The following is an 18,174-nucleotide window of genomic DNA, read 5'->3' on the forward strand; positions in this document are numbered from 1 at the left end:
AGATAGATGAGTGAGCTGTTCAACAGCAAATGTGTGATGGTGAGAAAAGGATCCTTTTTTTTTTTTTTTTTTTTAACCCACTGCTGTGTTTCATTCTCTCATTTGCCGATTAAATCATTTATTGTAATTGCAGCTATTCTGATGTCGGCATTTTAATTTCACATGGAGGTTCATTCAGCGGTTTACGACAATCTTCCCACCTTATTTTGGTGACGCAAAGCTGTGGCCTGACATATACACTCAGAGTTTGGTCATTCAGAGAGTGACAGTGCGTGACTAGGAGGAGAGTTTTTAAAAGTGAGGGGGAGTGATGAGACTGCCCTGCCCTTTACTGCTCCTCTACTTTTTTTTTTTCTTTTTCCCCACTTGTCAAAGCACTGACTTTACAAACGAGAGCGAAACTTCCGTGCATAAAAATGAGGAAGCTAATACAACAGAAATTTCAGTATTATTCTTCGAGGGAGGACGTTTGTATCATGAAACCATAGTAGTGTTGTTACAAAATAACAAGATTTTACACATGTATTAATTTTTGTAATTTTTATGTTTTCTGCTTCAGCTTGACATAAAAAAATGTATTAAAATTTAGGGATTTGGGCTCTTACTGCTAATTTAGCTATTAATTAGTTTGTTATATTGCAAGTCAAGTGACAGTGCTGGATTCCAAAAAGCTAGTCAGACACATTCAAAACATTTCCACTGGTTTACCACTGGTTTTCCCCACCCCCTGCCCACCACCCTACAGCTCGCATTAGTGCACGATGTGGAGGAACAAAACCTCTGAGATTTGTCATGAGTCGCTGTGGCACATGCAAGATTAACACAAAAAAAGCACGCACATGTAGATAAATGTCGGTATGTCATCTGTCAGGCACCACCGACCACAGCTGCAACAGTAAAATCTGAGAGCTGACACGCAAACACATTTTAGATTTTAATGCGTTCAAGGTATGCGTTTGCTTTTAGCGTATTAAAAACACCACTGCCCTATTTGCATGATTTTAAACTCTTAACAGGATAATCACTGATGGGTTTCACAGGTTTTATTTCCCTCCAAACAAACAACCAACAAAAAGGCAGCCCAGCAAAATACATGAGCTGCTCTTACAATTATGTTCTGTTACTTACCAAATCTTTAAATGCTTTGATTTGATTTGATTTTTTAAACTCGGCTGTTTACTTCTGGCAATCCATCAACTTTTCTGCACATAGACTTCATGTAAGACTCTGCACTGCAGTCACTATACTACAGAAGTAAAGCATCCATATGCATCATCATATCATCATCATCTGTGCAGTTATAAACAATATTAAATAGATATTAAATAGAATTAATATTTTAAATAGCATTGAAACAAATCCTTCAGATAATCAATATTTTACAAGCGTTCACATGACCTTTTCTCCCTCATTTATATCCATGGAGAATGAACGAAAGAGCCGAGGCGGGGTAGGAAGATGAAACTATTGCGAAATGGAAGCATATTGGGGGTTTTTGTTGTTGGGATATATTTTCAAGGAAAAATGCAAAGTAATATAGGAGAACTAAATCCCTCATTTCTTATTCAGATCAGACAGTTACGAGGACAACGGGCAGCTCCACGAGTCGGTGGCGTAGGAGGAAACAACTACCAGGATCTCTGCTTGGCGAGTCCGGCCTCTGCTGAAGGGGACTACCTGAGCTCAGACGAGGATCTCCTCCCCAGCCCGCTCCCTGCTAACGCCCTTTACCCCACCCTGTCCACATCCCGTCACCAATCCGCTCACCTCGACAGCGAGGGCAGCACAGACAGTGAGGTGGAGGAGCAGGTGCTGACACATCCAGACCCGCAGCAGCTCTACGGCAGCATGGTGTGTGCAGAGGCGCTGGATAACTGAGGAGGGGTGGAGGTTCTATTTCTGTTGCCTAAACAACAGCTGGAGCTCTACAGGACAGAACAACTACTGCAAACTAGGACTGCGTTACAGATTCCGTCCTCCAGCTTTTCCAGTGTTGACCTTAACTTGACGCAGACATGATGGCATTTGATCACTACCCTTCATCTCTACCCCTGTCTGCATCACCTCGTTCCCTACACTTACTGATCATACACAAAGAGGTCCTGTAAATCCTCTTGTTGCCATGTATGAATTATCCGTCTAAATACATATCCATCAAATCACACACACACATTAGACACACACACACACACAAATGAAATTGTGCTGGAACTGGACCAGCAGGGCTGTTGGGTCTAAGAGATAGATCACTGAACCTGCTTCAGAAACTGTGACCAGAAATGAAACATGGGTAGACAGACAGAAAAAAAAACTTGACTGTTCATATAAAGTATTATAGACATTTGTTTCACTGTATTTTCTGTATACCTATACATACCTCTCCCTTCTCATTTAAATGCATCTCCATCCTGTCTTTTTCCCTTTTAAGCATCTCACTAGGAAAACACAAAAGAGTACCGTCAGCTATCATTCACCTCTTTGCAGACCAAGTGTAAAAAAAAACAACATTTAAAGATGATGAATATGAGAGTGTTGGAATATGTACGCATCAAACCATAGGGGTTTTACAAGGCAGTATTCATACTGTAAATGAACTGTGAACACTAACTTACTAAATGTATTTTCTGCAACTGATAACAAAAACCACAAACAAGTCAGTAGTTCAAAAATCATTCCCCATAACCCTGGAAAAAGGGAAAGATGACATTCATTGTTGCCAAAATTTGTTTTTGTTCTGTAATTATTTAAATGTCATAATTTATTTTGATATCTTTTTTATTTTTTTATATATATCTATATGAAATTATAGAAGTGTAGAGATACTGACGGAGGCCAAACTTTCTACACCGTCTTTTGTGCCAACTAGTCATCTGTCATGGGTTTACTGTGGCAATGAGGGTTTCAAAAAAAGGAAAAGTGCTGCTGTGATTTAGGAAATTGTTATTTACATTTCTTTGTGTTGTTTTTCAGGTCTTTAGAGGTACACATCCAACTTCCTGCTTACTCTCTTATAGATTAGGATCACGGATATTGTGCAAAGTAACAGAATCCGAAAACAGTTCAACTTCTCCCGGAGCTTTTCATTGTTTAACCATGATGATTGTGATGATGGGAATAATTTGATTTTCTTGAAAACCACATGTTGCAATGGTTTATATATTAGTTAAAGGAATAGTTTCACATTTAAGGAGATGGTGGGAATAACTTAACTCGCTGTCCTGCCTGTTAAAACCTGTTATTTCTTGACTGACTGTACAGAAGTGACTTCCTCCACCCAGTTAAGGAAAAACCCAACACATAATTCTGTTGGCCTTTTCAAACAAAGCTTGTGAAATCAAGCTACAGCGTTGACCCTTCTCCGTGACACATTTATTTGTTTATGGTAAACAAACCATTGTGGTTTGCTATCTAGCAAGCCGATGTAGGTCGAGCAAGAAGAAGCGTGTCTTAACACACATTTTTCTTGTCACATCATTTGATTTCTTCTCCCAGACTCTACTTTCTTTCCCCCAATTTGAAAACATTTTCAATCGATTGTCATCTTCTTTGAGTTACCTGAGAAAAACCACATTTCAAGTGTTTCCATTTCCTAAAATTACTGCTCATGCCAAAGTGTGACTCCAAGAAACTAGATGAATAATTTTAAATTCGGCAAGGTTACCTTTTTATTTATCGTACATGAAATATTTAAAATCATTTTTAAATATTTTTAAATATTTTAAAATGGAAAGGTTTCATTTTTTTTAAAGTTCCTTTAATCAAAGTTACATGTACAACTTGTTGAGGAACAAGCGTAACAAATGGATTTTGTTATCTTTTCATAGCGGTGGTGACGTTTTTCCAGTAATGTTTGCCACGATATGGTAACCATCTCCTAGCTGTTGCTGTATTTTTAACAGACAATTTATCAATCCTGTCATTTAAGCTAATTGGCTTATTTCCCCCAAATGTCGAATCCTTTCTTCAATGATCAGTGTTTTGCACAAGCAAAAAAAACATCCAGGCTACAGCGCTGATTTGTTCTCGTCGGTTCTCGTTCCTCGTGTCCCTGACAGCAGTGGTGGGTGATAATGTAGTGATGTCATCATGACTGGGGTGTGTGAATGGAAAATATTTTACATATCAAACATAAATATATTCCGCGTAGACGAGTCTAAATTGTATGGTGACATGAAGTATACAGTGTAAGAGGAACAAAAGTGTGTAGACAGGATTTACCGGTGCGTGTGTCAGTCCAGTCCTCGTCTGGATAGTGAACGACCTGTGTGTTTGTGTGTGTGTGTGTGTGTACCGTTAGTCAAACAGGGTGTCCTTTAGGGAGCAGTGATCTGCTCTTTGCACTACAAAGAAAGAGGAATTCTCTGCTCTTTACATGAGCAGTAAGATATTGTGTGGATGAATGGGCTCACTGTGGGATCGTATCTTATTATATTCAGCTCTTCAGAGGCTATCTAAGTACTTTGCTCCAACTTTGTATTGTGCTTCATGCTGGCCCATGTTATGTCTCATGTTGCTACCTAATATTGTTGTGCAATAGAATTAAAGGAACAGTAAAAGAAGATAATGTGTTCCATCTTCTAAGAAATAGGGAAATTGAATCTTCCTGCAATGACCATCAAAGAGGATGTTGGGTTGCCCCCTTTACTGTTGCAATTAACAGCTTTTTTACTGGTGGATGTAACAACTGAAGTCTTTACATTGTGTTGGATATTGTCAGCACAGATGAGTATTTCAACTATGTCCATGTTTGTGTTCCGAACGTCGACTGGGATTAGCACTGATCACTGATTTGTCCCCTCCCTTTATGGGTTAACTGAATTTCTCATTTCAAGTCAGAATCCTTTATTTAAATTCTATGAAGTGTCATTTTTATACTATTTCCGATGAGAAATAAGTATCAATAATCCCTCCTTGCTATGAGTATCCAGCTGTGAATTGGTCAGAAAATAAGATGGTCATTTGAAATTAATTTTCAACACCTTTTTTTTTTTTTTTCATGCTTTTTACCCTCCCTTCAGGTATCAATGTTCAGAAGAGTCATCTCCTCAGTCCTCTCAGTATTTTGAGCTGTATTGTAAACCTATGAGTTACTTAATTCTGACTTTGTGTACAGCATAACCATTGCTAGAAACAGATTTTTGGAAGAGGTTAAAGGCCACCATAATAAATTTTATGGATTATTGGTGTAATATTTCACTTTGAGTCATGATAAATAAATAAATAAATAAAATGCATGTACTAATCAAAAGTTTTATTCAGGACTTTCTCAAATGAACCTTCAACTTGATCCAGATCAGTATTCTGTATCTTTCTAATGTGACTGTACATCTGAACACTGATGATGGGGCTGTTTTCACCACTGTCCAAATTCAACTCTTTCTACTGTGATAAACCATTTTGATCTTTTTGTATCACTTAGATATGATACCAGTTCCATCCTTCATATTATTTTTACAGTTGCCATCACCTCTAGCTGACAGCATTACGAGATGAGATGATCATGATCAACCATCACAATGTGCCATAAAGGTAGGTTAGATTTACACACCATGCAAAATGACCACATAGTTAGCATTAAAACCATTTTACAGCCATGTAAAATAACGTGAATCTTGTGTAGATTAATGTGCTGTCACATTTATGTTAACCAGATTCTTGAAACTGGGACATCCTCATGTTTTCCTCTTCCAACTAACACAAAATGACAGTGAAGAACAGCTTCTCACATATGTTTCCTCTGAATCCATTGAAATGGATTTCCTGGTCTCTGATTTATGTGCTATAAGAAAAGACTGTTTGACGCCCACAGCATCACACACAGGAACTCTCACCACACACTCCAGTTCTGTTTTGCAAGTCAACTGATCTTGTTATCGAATATATTAAATGACAGTAAAGATTATATAGATTCCAGTATGATGGGGGACAAATACATTTCAGTATACTGTATCCTATGAATAATAAAAAATAAACTTTGACATTGCACCTTTGCAATGAACTCATTGTGTGATTTATTACTTCAAAATTATCTTCACTTAAAGTTGTCCAGGCACAATTTCTTTTACATTTACTGTATTTTACCTTTGCAAAGTTGCTGAGTACATTAATTTTTTTCACTGACTCAATCTGTGTTGTTGCATAAATCTTGGACTCAGTCAAGATACACACCACCAAAATTCAGTTTTTTCCATTCCATAACAACATGAAAGGAAGGTAATGATTGTTCCAGGCATGAGTCGATTTCCTCGGGAATATTTGTTTGTTTAAAATGTTAGAATCTGCAAAATGTATGAAAAAGTAATTCTATTGTTTTTTTGTGGTCATATTTATTTAAACAGAATAATGCACTTTGTCGTTACTGTGCCAAGGAGTCAGCGGATTACAGGAAAGCCAGAACAGCCCAATGTCAGGCACCATCTTTCACATGGTCTCCAGGATGTCAAATTATTACCAAAAAAAAAAGATAATTTTATTCTTTTAAAATACAAAACATCAAACAAAAACCTTAAAATACAGATTTATTTGTTATTACACAATGACAATCAACCTGACTGATCTTTTTTCTTATTTTTAACAATCCTCCCCCAGAAATACCCGTCTGAATTCTGTCCATTGGTTTCTGCTGTTCTAGCTTGAGGCCGGTATAATCCTGTTCAAAGGGCAGTATTTTTGCGAACACACAAACACATGACCCAGTCCAGTAGAGTGATTGATTGATATGTTTAGGATAGAGAATAAAGAAATAGGCATTGACACACTGAGATTACTGGTTTGAAGGTTAGTTTTGGAAAACAGTGCATTTCCAGCCTTGTTCCTACAGTAAACCTCAAAGAAAACAAAGACTGAGAAGCAAATCTCTGCCCGGTGTGTCTTTTTTCTAATGAATCTACCAGCTTCTTCTAAATCTGACCTCAGTTTTGTAACACATCTTTGTCAACAGAGTCTGTCAACACTTTCTGAAGAATTTTTTTACTGTAGTCCATCCTCTTCCTCTCACACAGCTTTATCCCTTGGTTGATCTGATTCTTGTACTTTCTTTGTGCATCACTGCTGCAGCCATACAGCAAACAGATTAAGGACTGCTGAAAGTGTTGTGTTTGGGTTTGTTTGTGAGGAAGCAGTGTGGTTGACAGCTCAGATGTGTGAGAGATGATACATTTCCTCATCTTTCTTTGCTCTCGTCTCACCGACCCAACAGACATCAACGGCTCACAATCCACCTCAAGAGTTCACTGTCCTTCCATGTGAAACACTGACTCCACCTCGTCTCACATAAGACTTTACCTCAGTTTATTTATCAGTGTGACCTGAAGAAACAATACCGGAACATAAAAATCTGGTGAGTTGTGGGGTTTTTTTTTTACTTTTGTTGAAAGTGATCTTTGCATCACTCTTTTTTAAGTGACAGTTTCAGTTTGTTATCTGGGGTTTGTATTTTTTCATTGTTTTTTTTTGGGGGGGGGGGTTTAAAAAGTAAGACCTGGTTCTTTTTGACTGATGCAGAAACTTCCTACACTTGAACAATGTACCAGGTGAACCAGCAAATATGATAACACACAATGGCAATGATGTGACTGAGATATAGTTCATAATTTTTAGCTTCTAAAAGTTGGGGTTATCATATTGTCTTTTAATAAATTAGTTTCTAAACCAGTTTGAAATTTAAAAAAAAGACAGATGAAACATTTGCTCCTCTGTATTTATTGTAGAAGAGATTTTTCCATACCTCATAGACAGCAAATACTGTCTTGAATCAATGCAATCAATCAATGCAAGTGTAATCCTTAAAATTTGAAAAATGATGTGAGTTGCATGTCGTTGCATGAATGTATCTGGTAAGAACACAACTGAGAAACATGCATTTAAAGTAGATTCATAAATGTAAAGAATAATTTAACATCAACAAAGACCAAATACTGTCATCACGCAGATTAAGTTCCTCATTGTTGGATTCATGACATGAAGTAATACAAAATGGACTATAATGTATCAGCTTGATTTTTAAGCGCATATTTTCCGGTATATAGAAATAACTTGTTACATACATGTTAAGTATGTGTGTGTATACAGTAATGAACAAGAAAAAATATTTTCAAAAGAAAAAAATCTGATGAAAGACTCTAAAGTCATTTTTCCTGCAGTACAAATATCTCAATGTAAAATAAAATTAATTTTAAAAAAAACATGACAAAAACGCAGACAACTGACAGCAAAAGATTTCAGTACATTTCTCTACTTTTCCATTGAAACACTTCTCCATTATATACGATGAAAGAATGACAAAACCTTTTAAAATCATTTTGCACAAGTGAGTGATTCCGTGTTCTGTTTGTAATAAGGAGAGCCCTTTCTCGTTCTCTGGTTTGCTTAGGTTACACTGAGGAATTTGACATCAACAAAACAGTTAAGAACAAGAAAGTAGTGAAAAATAAACAAGTGCAGTCTTGGGGGTCATTATGTTGTTGGCATATTTTCATTTTATACTTTTTAGTTGCTACCTTTCAAGGTAAAAATAGTCAAATATGTGAGTCTAACAGCTAAGAGTTAATCATCTTCATCAATTTTAAGTGTGTTTATAGACAAAACTAATAAAATACAGCACTTCATTTCTTTTGCACCTGACCCATTACAAATAAAACACTGTGGTCAGGGGCTCTTAAGTTTGCATTATACAGACCATCTTCCAAGATTTTTTTTTTTAATTATTGCTTTGTGTTCAAGGAAGAAAAAAAATCAACAAAAATGTTAATATATAGAAATTCTGGGGGTTTTTTTCTGGTTTTGTTCCATTACAATTTCTTTTCATCCCATAGTTTATTTATTTTTTATGAATTTATGCATCTGACATTTGATTCACATATCTTATCATATCTGCAGTGTGAATGTGGGTACTAAGAAAAAAAATTAAGTCTTCATCGAGAGCACACAAATTCAGGCAGGGTAAAGTTCAACTTTGTAAATACTGTACGCCTCCCACATAAATAAACAAATAAACGACATAACGAAACCAGTTAGGGCTGGAGTACCTTCAAGATTACTTTGAATAATACCATGAATATTGAATAAAATCAGTCACTCTGAGTACATTAATTTGACATTCTTACTTTTTCAATTTAATAAAAAGATAAAGATAATAAGAGCTGTGTAAAAATAATTACTTCATCATTTACATAACACAAGATGTTTTGTCCTATTTTCTTTGGGTTTTTTTGTTTTGATGTATATTAATGCAGTATGTACACAAATGTAATTAAAACAATGTAAAGAGTGTAAAATTCTACTGCCCTCTTTTGGCCAATATAAATACCAGGTGTGACCCATTTCTCCATCGTGTAATGTTTTTTAATCAGCTGTCTGTCAGGTGGAATATTATATACAAGCTATGGAAGCAGAGAAAGATTTATTTCTACTGATTTAGTTTTCATGAACTTTACAAATATGGAGCCAGTGACATTCAGATCAACCCTAACTTTTCTCTTGGATTTGATCACTCAAGCTGTGCTCTTGTTTTTTCCCTTTTTGATGTCTTTTTGACAGTAAAATAGGTTTTCCTTCCTCCTGAGAGCTATGCCTCGATCTTTCCTGGTCAAACGAATCGGGCTGCACTGTCATCGGCCAACGGCAAGAAGTCCTGGTCCTGGATCGACCCCTGTAACATTCAGCCAGCGAGGAAAACAGAAGGTGTCTTGGGATACGTCCCAGGAGTACTCCACATCAGAAACCCCAATCACAAATACAGTTCCCTTCACATTGTTACCGCAGGACCTTCAGGCTACCAGCTTCTCTGATGGAGGTGGGCAACTTAGAGCGGATGAGGAAGATATTTGGCATTAAAAGAAACAAAAAGGCTTTTATCATCCGACTGTCTATCTGTCTGTCCCATCACCACAGCTTCTGTGAGCCAGATGAAGAATATCGATTCTTGTCCCCTGACATCTGTAACATGGTCCAGAAATCAAGTGATATCAGAATTTTCTGACAAGGTATCAGTGGGAGTGGATCGCTTCATTCAGCACCCTCAGATCCTGAAGGAGACCAGGAACCATAGTCCTCCGAAGCACGAGTGTCCATTCTGTAACAAAGTATGACATATATCTGCATTGCATTAAATATTTGTATTTTAATATTTTAATTCACTACAAAAAAATTTTACTACAACAAAATAATCAGAAAAAGTCGTAATCCAATGACGGTGATGTTAGCTCTGTGAGGCAAAACGCTAACATCATCATGCAAGCATACTAAGAATGGTGGGGCTGCTGACCCTACACTGATATAATGCTGACTGCATCCAGCAGCTGGGGAAGCATGTTGGAATGCTAACATTCTATATTAATTTTAAACTCCAGTTTTCTTAGTGTAAACTTGTAAAATAATATTAACTGAATCAGTGGTGCCTTTGCATATATTAATATCTGCCATGTTAAAAGCCTTGAAAGCCTTTTCACTTAAATTTGTGGTAAATGCAGTGAAATCAGGTGAGTTTGTGATCCCATAAAAAATTTGGAATAAATTTTATGTACTTATAAAGATGTCAACAGTGACTGGACATGTAAACCAACAATGGTATAAATAATAAGAAAAATCATTCCACTGTGTAGTATTTACGCTGTTTAAGCTGTGTCCATGTTTTCTCTGCAGATATCTTTTTCCCTGTCAAGTTTGAACGCTCACATATGCAAAAATCGTGGAAGCAGAATGGTGCATGTGAAGTCCAGCAAGACCGATCGACGCTCTGCATTGTCAACATTCAGTGACAAAGTGAGCGCTTCTCTTTATATGAATTTATGAGATAAATCTATAATTAAATAGGCCATATTGATCTGTAACTGCAGGGCCTGTTGTTTCAGGAGAGGACGTTTGGCTGCACAATCTGTGGTAAGGTTTTCAAGCGCTCCTCCACCCTCTCCACTCACCTGCTCATCCATTCAGACACCCGTCCCTATCCTTGCGAGTACTGCAGCAAAAGATTTCACCAGAAGTCTGACATGAAAAAACACACCTACATACACACCGGTGAGTTCATGTGGTCCTTGTGGTTGTTTCAGGGGACATCATGTACATGATATTAGCAAACTGAACTTCACTTTTCATTCCATCGCTCATGCAATGCAACATTTATATGGCCGGTATAGTTTTCAGTTTTATCCTGTTTTTGGTGTCTTTGAGCGCCCTGCAATGATTTGTGTTGTTTGTGTTGCAGGGGAAAAGCCTCACATGTGTCAGATATGTGGGAAGGCGTTCAGCCAGAGCTCCAATCTGATCACCCACTGTCGTAAACACAGGGACAGCCGGCCCTACAGCTGCCCTCGCTGCCTCTACACCTTCCCTCACAAAGCTGACCTGCGGCAGCACCAGGAGTACCACTGCACCCACCGCTGACCCTCAGTCAGCAAAGACCACTTCTCCAGGGGTTCTTCAGCAGAAACAATCAGGACGTAAAGCTTCTGACTGTCTTCTGATAATGTAGGCAAATCCTACATGATCATGACAGCTATTTGAGTGTCATGCAGGACAGTGGAAGGAGCTCCTGCTCAGTCTTGCAATTAAAATCCACTGTGGACTTGTCAAGTTATGAAAATCCAAAAAAGGACTGTTTTTTCTTTGTTATTCTCTATTTATATTTTGTTTTGTTTTGTGGTTTTTTGGCTTGTTCTTCTCAAAAAATGTTAGGTTTACTTATAAAAGAAGTCCATGTGAAGCTCCTTCTGAACTTCGACAAAAAAATTTGGAACAAAGTTAATATCCTAACTTGTGTTTGATGTTAATTTTCTTTATTCACTTGAATTGATGGAATTACGTGGGTTTCATAACCTGATAAATTAAATGGATAACAGAACAACAACCAAACAGTTTTATTTTCTGTGTAACTGTAATGTTTGTAACTTGAATAAGTAATAAATTCAGAGTTATGAAGCGATTAGAGATCTGAACAACAGTTATCCCCACCAGGGAGGAAACCTGATTATGAGACAGATTGCTTTTCCATTGAAATGTGTTTATTCAGTGTAAATTTCAACTTTAGTTTCCTTCATGATTTAATACTTTTTGACTTGTTATAGGAAGTTTCAGCTGTTAAAACCTCATATTCCTTTTATACCACTGAGCTCTGGCAACGACATCATTGGAATAGTCTCGACCGGTCGTGCTGGCATCCACGCCGTCATAGGAGTGAACGTTCCCATCACCCATATTGTAGGCTGCTATCCCTCCTGTGAAAACAAATAGAAATGAAACCAAGAAAAGACTAAAGGATGCTGAAGCTTGGTCTTCCAACAAACCTTTCAGCCGCTGCTCTGTGGTCCAGTCAGGAAATTTATTGCTAATCCTTTGGATGAAACCAACCAAGATCTCAGTGCCATGAGAAACATGAGTCTCGCTGTCCCATGCACCCCGGGCAGTGTGCCCACCCCCATTTGGAGTGATATCAACCTACAGAAGATAGATGAACACTTTTGTTTAGTGCATTTTAATATAAAGCGACAAAATGTTTGAAGGAACAGTTACAACCTGCATCAGCCCCCAGGCTCTGCCGCCGTCTCCCCAGCCGTTATTCAGTGCATTTCCAGCCCTGGACTCCCTGGAGATGATGCCAGCGATGAGAGCCGGATCAATTCCATATTTTGCTCCCACTGTCTTGATAATAGACTTGTACTTTTCCATTCTGCCTACATCAGTCTGTGCCATGGTGTGTGACGCGTTCACACCTTTAAAGAGGAATAGAACACAACGGGATATCCGTGTCTATGTCAACTCACAGGAACACTTGTGTGTCCAAACAGTTTACCTGAGTTTCCCAGCCTGTCCTGTTGAGACGTTTCCCATGAGGCGCCAGTCGTTTCCACATTCATTATGTTTCCGTAACCTGTGAACACGTCAACATCAGGGCAAAAAACATGAGGACTACGTGGTGCATGCTTCTGCCACTAGAACTGTGAGAAATTAAAATATTTGAGAGTTGTTTTCATCTAACATCTGTGAATTCTATCTGATTCAGGGAACAAATATTCGTGTGAGGTGATGTCTTCAAGTTTTGTTAGCTTTCATTCTTATTCTCTGCCCCCCCCCCATCTTAAAGCATAGGACAAACACACTGCTACCTGTCATTAAACATCCGATTTCCTGGATTTGAACACGATGGAAGCATTTAGGATATTAAAGTACATATCTTATAAGCCAGAAGGGCAATCTACTTTCTTCTCAGTACAATCCAACAGTCCTTTTCAATCAAATTAAATCCGAACAGCAACTCCAACCATCAAGTGTCTAACCACCATGTCTCAGGACGGGATCCTTCGGATCCACTTCGAAATTCAACTGTTCCTTTGAGTGAACATGTCTTGCAGTGTTACAGCAAAGTGAATCATAATCTACAGAAACACCATTTAATCTGCTTTTCCTCAACAGGAACATTATGTCCTTCTTGGCACCTGTCCAACACACACACACACACACACACACCAAATTACACAGGAATGTGTGGTCTAGTTTATACCTAACAGGCACAAACATGTACAAAGACACACATACATAGAAATACACGCAAAATCTCTGACCATAAACCATTAAAATACTTCTTAAGAGGAGTCTTGGTAGGGTTTTTGAGCCGGACCTACCCATCTCTTCTGCTTCTTCTGACGATCAGCCTGGAAAGTAAAACCTCCGTCTGGACTCTGGAAACTCAGAACCACAATATATACTTTCAGGTTACTTTTGGTTTCATTTCGACTTTCACAGTTCTTGGTTTAGGGACACACACACACACACACACACACACACACACACACACACACACACACACACACACTGTGACTGTGCGTGGAAGAAAGCGAAAGTAAAAATGGTTTCATTTGCAGGAAATCCTGCCAGTTACTGTAAAAGATTATTATGGTTTATTCATTTTGTCGCTCTGCCGCTGCTTCACAGGTGTTAAATTTATTCTCTTTCATTGACGAGGCTGTTTGACAAAAATAATGCCCAGTTATTGTTGTTGTTGTTGTTCCTTTTCATTGTGTTCTGAACAACACTTATCCCCACCAGATCTTCCTAAACCCAAATTGAAAAAGAACGGGGGGAAAACATTGTTTTTTCATTGAAATGTGTTTATTCAGTGTAAATTTCAACTTTAGTTTCCTTCATGATTTAATACTTTTTGACTTGTTACAGGAAGTTTCAGCTGTTAAAACCTCATATTCCTTTTATTGGACAGGTACCTTGATACCTGTCATGTACAAACATGTACAAAGACACACATACGTAGAAATACATGCAAAATCTCTGACCATAAACCATTAAAACACCTATTAAGAGGAGTCTTGGTTGGGTTTTTGAGCCGGACCTACCCATCTCTTCTGCTTCTTCTGACGATGCTCTGGACCTCCCTCTGGACTCTGGAAACTTCAAGCGGAATTTATACTTTCTGCCTACTTTTGGTTTCGTTTTGACTTTCACAGTTCTTTGTTTGAGGGACACACAGTCTGAATGTAGGTTAACAGAGGCTTTCTGTCAGTTTTGAATGATGTGCATCAATATAAATTCATTACATTTAAGTTAAAATCGCTGTGAAAGTTTGGCCGCTCAGTAACAGTGTGTTTTTTTAATTCACTTTATCTTTCCATGGTGTAATGAATGCTACAAGGTAAATGTAATAAATACAAAGTCTGTTTGGCTTTCTGGAGATGTGAAACGTCATCGGAAAAACAAACCTACTTTACAGTTGTTTTATTTGTGAAGATGTATTTATTTGTAAAGAGAGGCACACATCAGATATTAACACGGTAATACACGTGAACTATCAATACACCTGTACTCCAATAACGATTTATTTATCGCAACCCTGGCAGAACAGCTTCTTTATTGACTAACATGTTGTATAAGTCACACATCAGCACTTTGTTCTCTTTCACAATGCTGAAGAAAATATCCATAACCAGAAAAACATGCAATTTAACTGAACAAGATCCATATAGACAACATTTCATCAGAATCCTTTTACATCCTTTTGATTGTTACTTTTACTGACTAAACATGGATTCCTTGGTAGAGGTAATGACGCTAACAGTCAGCAATGACAGTCAACATTAATGGTATAATCGTCAAGCTGGTTGGAGGGCCGCTGTCATTCCCTGAAGTGTTCCCAGCTTCTGATTTCTGAAAAGAAGGTATCTCCAGGACAAGTGGTGTAGTTCACCACCTGTCTGTGGCCGTGGATGATGAAGTCAGCAGCCAGCCCCCCTCTATCCACTGCACACTGAACTAGACGACGGCGTAGCAGGTCCATGGCATGGCGAGACGGCAGGGTGGCGGTGTAGTTACCAATGATTGACACTCCGTACCCAATGTGATTGTGGCCCCTGGTATGTCTTCCGATGTAATTCCAACCACTGCCTTCGTAAATGTAGCCGTCAGAGCCCACCACAAAGCTGAGAGCACCAGAAAATACAGAACGTGATTAGTAAATGCATTTTACAATAACTGATCTGTGATACACTCAGTAAATAGAGTACGATGAACAAAGTTAATGCCAAATTAGACCTGGAAGCAGCCTGGCTTAAATCATGAATGACCTCAGCAACAACGGATGGAATAAAACAATGACATTCCCGTAACAGCTAATACACATCAAAATCTGATCTGGATCAGAGTGCTATTCCAGATCTGGTCATCCAGATCGATTTATAGGACTCACTCACTTTGTGTCATCACTATTAAATTAATCATGATCCCAGTGTCATTTGTCAAATTCTAGGTTGTTTTAATGCAATACAGCTCAGTCATATATATAAACTGAGCTGCACTTACAGAGGTTTACCCTTGAGCTAATTTGTTTAACATGCACGTAACGGAAACACCAGCATTTCAGGTTATACGACATGTAATTCATTAATTTATCACTCTATAAATTCTTCCATAAAATAAATATACTGATGTATTTATCGTTTATCTTTTTTTGTGTGTGCATTAGTTAATTTTTAGATGCTGGTAGTAAAACTGTTAAACTTTAAACACAGCTCGGTTTCCCTTTTACCTTTACTTCAGTTTTCCTGCTAAGCCAATCCAATCACCCCGTATCTCTCCGAGATTTGAAATCAGTAGTTTTCTCCATGTATTTTCAGTAAGTTATTGAATATATTTTCAAAGGTATGAAACCTTTACAATGGTTGGTCACCTGTATCCTATGTCATTCCAACCACGATCTTCCTGGTGGAACCTCTGCATGGATCTCATGTCACGAGAACAGTCAGCGAAGGATAAACAAGGCAGGGATGGTTCGTACGTGTGATGAACAAAGAGGAAGTGGAGGGGTAGAGACAGTGGAATTGGTGTACCCCGGGAGGCTTTTGCCCCCCACTGACAACGAGAGATAATTGGGGGGCAGTCTGAGGAGAAAAGAAGAGAGAGGGAAACAGTTGCATGAAAAGATATCGCTTTGACAGGTCACACAGGTCAGATTCTTTAGTAAACAACAAGTCTATTGTGTTTCCTTAGTCATTCCAGGGCTAACCTTTTTTGCTAGACCTGAGGGAATTATTGATTGTCAAAAAGCAAATCAGCAATAATTCTAACAGTATTAATATGTTATTACTTAATTACATATTTCAGTGTTCCATTGTGAATATGATTTTATTTCCATACCCTGAGGATATTGGATTAATTAATAAAGTTACTTTGCACTTTTGGAACTTGTGAAAATCATTATGAATTTGCCAACTTTATACCGATGCAATTAAATTACTGTAAATGATCATTTGTTTGAAGAATTGTTGTTTCATCGATAATTATTGGATGCTCGCTCACCCCAGTATTTATGCACGAATTCCTGCAATCCATCCTTCACTGCCTTTCCCACTCCGTTGTCCAATGCAATCCACTCTGTTTTTTCTAACTTCCAGACTAGTGCTAATGTCTTCATCACCTGGCTGTGCAGACCAAGTGGCTCCAACATTGATTTTGAGATCTGTCTTCGATATGGGCTGATGTGACTGGTTATAGCATCAAGGCCATGTCCCTCATTTAAAGTAAAACTGTAGTATCCTCTCAAAATCTCACTGAGGGCTTGCGGTGGTTCATCTGCAGGGAGGTTGCTGAGGTCCATGCCTAGTATTGCTCCATCCATACCTCCAATAAGCATGGCATCGGTGGCTAGAGTAGCAGGCTGAGACAATTTGAACATTTTAGGGTGGTCCACGTTGTCCCAGCACCCAGTAGGCCCCAGGCGATAAGATGAGGGGAAATCCTGCATGCTGAGGAAGGACAGGCCCAGTGTCCTGCCTAGAGTGAGAGGGAAAATCCCTTCATTTGAGATGCCATTCATTTTGGCTTTCAGTCCCATTTCAATTCCAAGCAGTAAAGGTCCAAGAGCTACCGTTGTGCCGTCTTGAGCGAGGACCACCCCTCGTTCCTCTCCATAATCAGTCACAATGTGGTGAATGGCCTTGTCAAAATAACTCAAGGTTGTTAAGTTGAGAATAGCTGTCTCTAGGACTTCAGTGTCACTGGCGTTATGTGAGACACCTAAGAAATGGATGGTCATCTTATCACCATGGCCGGCAGTTCTCCGCAAGGCCCTGACCAAAGCCAGCGGGGGGAGACCAGGATTGGAGTCTTCAACCAGCTGTACAGCTTGAATGAAAGTCTCCATGTTACGTAGGTGGACAGCTGACAAGAGCACAATTTGGAAAGCATGGTTACAGTGATTCTATGTCAGATTTGTTAAAAAAAAACAAACAACTCAAAATATTTTAATAATAATAAGTATTAAAAGTTGACAGAGTCGTGTAAAAATATAACATATATCTATTTCCCTACATCCACCTATATATGTATACATGTTAATATCTGTGTCATACATGAATCTATAAAAATATCTTGTTTATTGGTTTATAACGTACATTACCAGAATCTGAATAATGTAAGTGTAAAGTCGTTATTTTGTGCATCTGACTTACCTGCTGGCCTGCCATAAACAGTGACAAAGTAGGACAAAACAAAAACACTTAAGTGTAGTCTGAATAAAGTCATGTTGCTTCAGCTGCTTGTTGTCTCTAAACAAAAGTTGTGCCAAAATGAAAAACAGAAGTAAGCTACACGGTAATCTGTGTCATATTTAAACTACTGTACTTAATTGCAAGCTTTCAAATAAAATGAACTGGATAGGACAGTTGTTCTCCACAC

The 18,174-nt window shown here is 38.3% G+C and overlaps 4 protein-coding genes and 1 long non-coding RNA gene across 8 annotated transcripts in view; 2 read left to right on the plus strand and 3 right to left on the minus strand.

Annotated features, from left to right (window-relative positions):
• The window catches only part of evi5l (ecotropic viral integration site 5 like), a 25,481-nt gene extending 23,148 nt beyond the window's left edge, over positions 1-2,333 (plus strand). For both annotated transcript variants that reach the window (XM_068322700.1, XM_068322701.1), the window contains one exon: positions 1,570-2,333. In XM_068322700.1, the coding sequence (XP_068178801.1) occupies positions 1,570-1,878 (309 nt within the window). In that variant the 3' untranslated portion in view covers positions 1,879-2,333. The remainder of the gene's footprint in view (positions 1-1,569) is intronic.
• Positions 1-5,909, minus strand: part of LOC137600850 (uncharacterized) — an 8,146-nt gene extending 2,237 nt beyond the window's left edge. The window contains exons 1-2 of the long non-coding RNA XR_011036990.1: positions 4,219-5,909; positions 2,378-2,435 (exon numbers count right to left, since the gene is read on the minus strand). This is a non-coding gene — a long non-coding RNA (uncharacterized lncRNA). The remainder of the gene's footprint in view (positions 1-2,377; positions 2,436-4,218) is intronic.
• A 1,144-nt stretch (positions 5,910-7,053) lies between these two features.
• Positions 7,054-11,835, plus strand: LOC137600848 (zinc finger protein Gfi-1b-like). 3 transcript variants are annotated; one of them, XM_068322704.1, is made up of 6 exons: positions 7,054-7,339; positions 9,538-9,793; positions 9,892-10,082; positions 10,642-10,761; positions 10,836-11,016; positions 11,204-11,835. In XM_068322704.1, exons 2-6 carry the CDS (start codon positions 9,568-9,570, stop codon positions 11,380-11,382), a joined length of 897 nt encoding a protein of 298 aa, XP_068178805.1. In that variant the 5' UTR covers positions 7,054-7,339; positions 9,538-9,567; the 3' UTR covers positions 11,383-11,835. The 3 variants fall into 3 exon arrangements, with proteins under 3 accessions (XP_068178805.1, XP_068178808.1, XP_068178806.1); XM_068322707.1 differs by having other exon boundaries at positions 10,851-11,016; XM_068322705.1 differs by having other exon boundaries at positions 9,546-9,793.
• A 142-nt stretch (positions 11,836-11,977) lies between these two features.
• Positions 11,978-13,760, minus strand: LOC137600849 (lysozyme g-like). Its single transcript, XM_068322708.1, has 5 exons — positions 13,617-13,760; positions 12,788-12,865; positions 12,511-12,707; positions 12,282-12,432; positions 11,978-12,212 (listed from the first exon to the last, which is right to left on the minus strand). Exons 1-5 carry the CDS (start codon positions 13,618-13,620, stop codon positions 12,076-12,078), a joined length of 567 nt encoding a protein of 188 aa, XP_068178809.1. The 5' UTR covers positions 13,621-13,760; the 3' UTR covers positions 11,978-12,075.
• An 870-nt stretch (positions 13,761-14,630) lies between these two features.
• LOC137600847 (N-acetylmuramoyl-L-alanine amidase-like) lies at positions 14,631-18,174 on the minus strand. The gene is made up of 4 exons (XM_068322703.1): positions 17,949-18,174; positions 16,798-17,658; positions 16,169-16,379; positions 14,631-15,422 (listed from the first exon to the last, which is right to left on the minus strand). Exons 1-4 carry the CDS (start codon positions 18,019-18,021, stop codon positions 15,119-15,121), a joined length of 1,449 nt encoding a protein of 482 aa, XP_068178804.1. The 5' UTR covers positions 18,022-18,174; the 3' UTR covers positions 14,631-15,118.

The sequence above is a fragment of the Antennarius striatus genome, chromosome 8 (assembly GCF_040054535.1).
Source record: "Antennarius striatus isolate MH-2024 chromosome 8, ASM4005453v1, whole genome shotgun sequence".
In the NCBI taxonomy this organism is placed as follows: Eukaryota; Metazoa; Chordata; class Actinopteri; order Lophiiformes; family Antennariidae; genus Antennarius; species Antennarius striatus.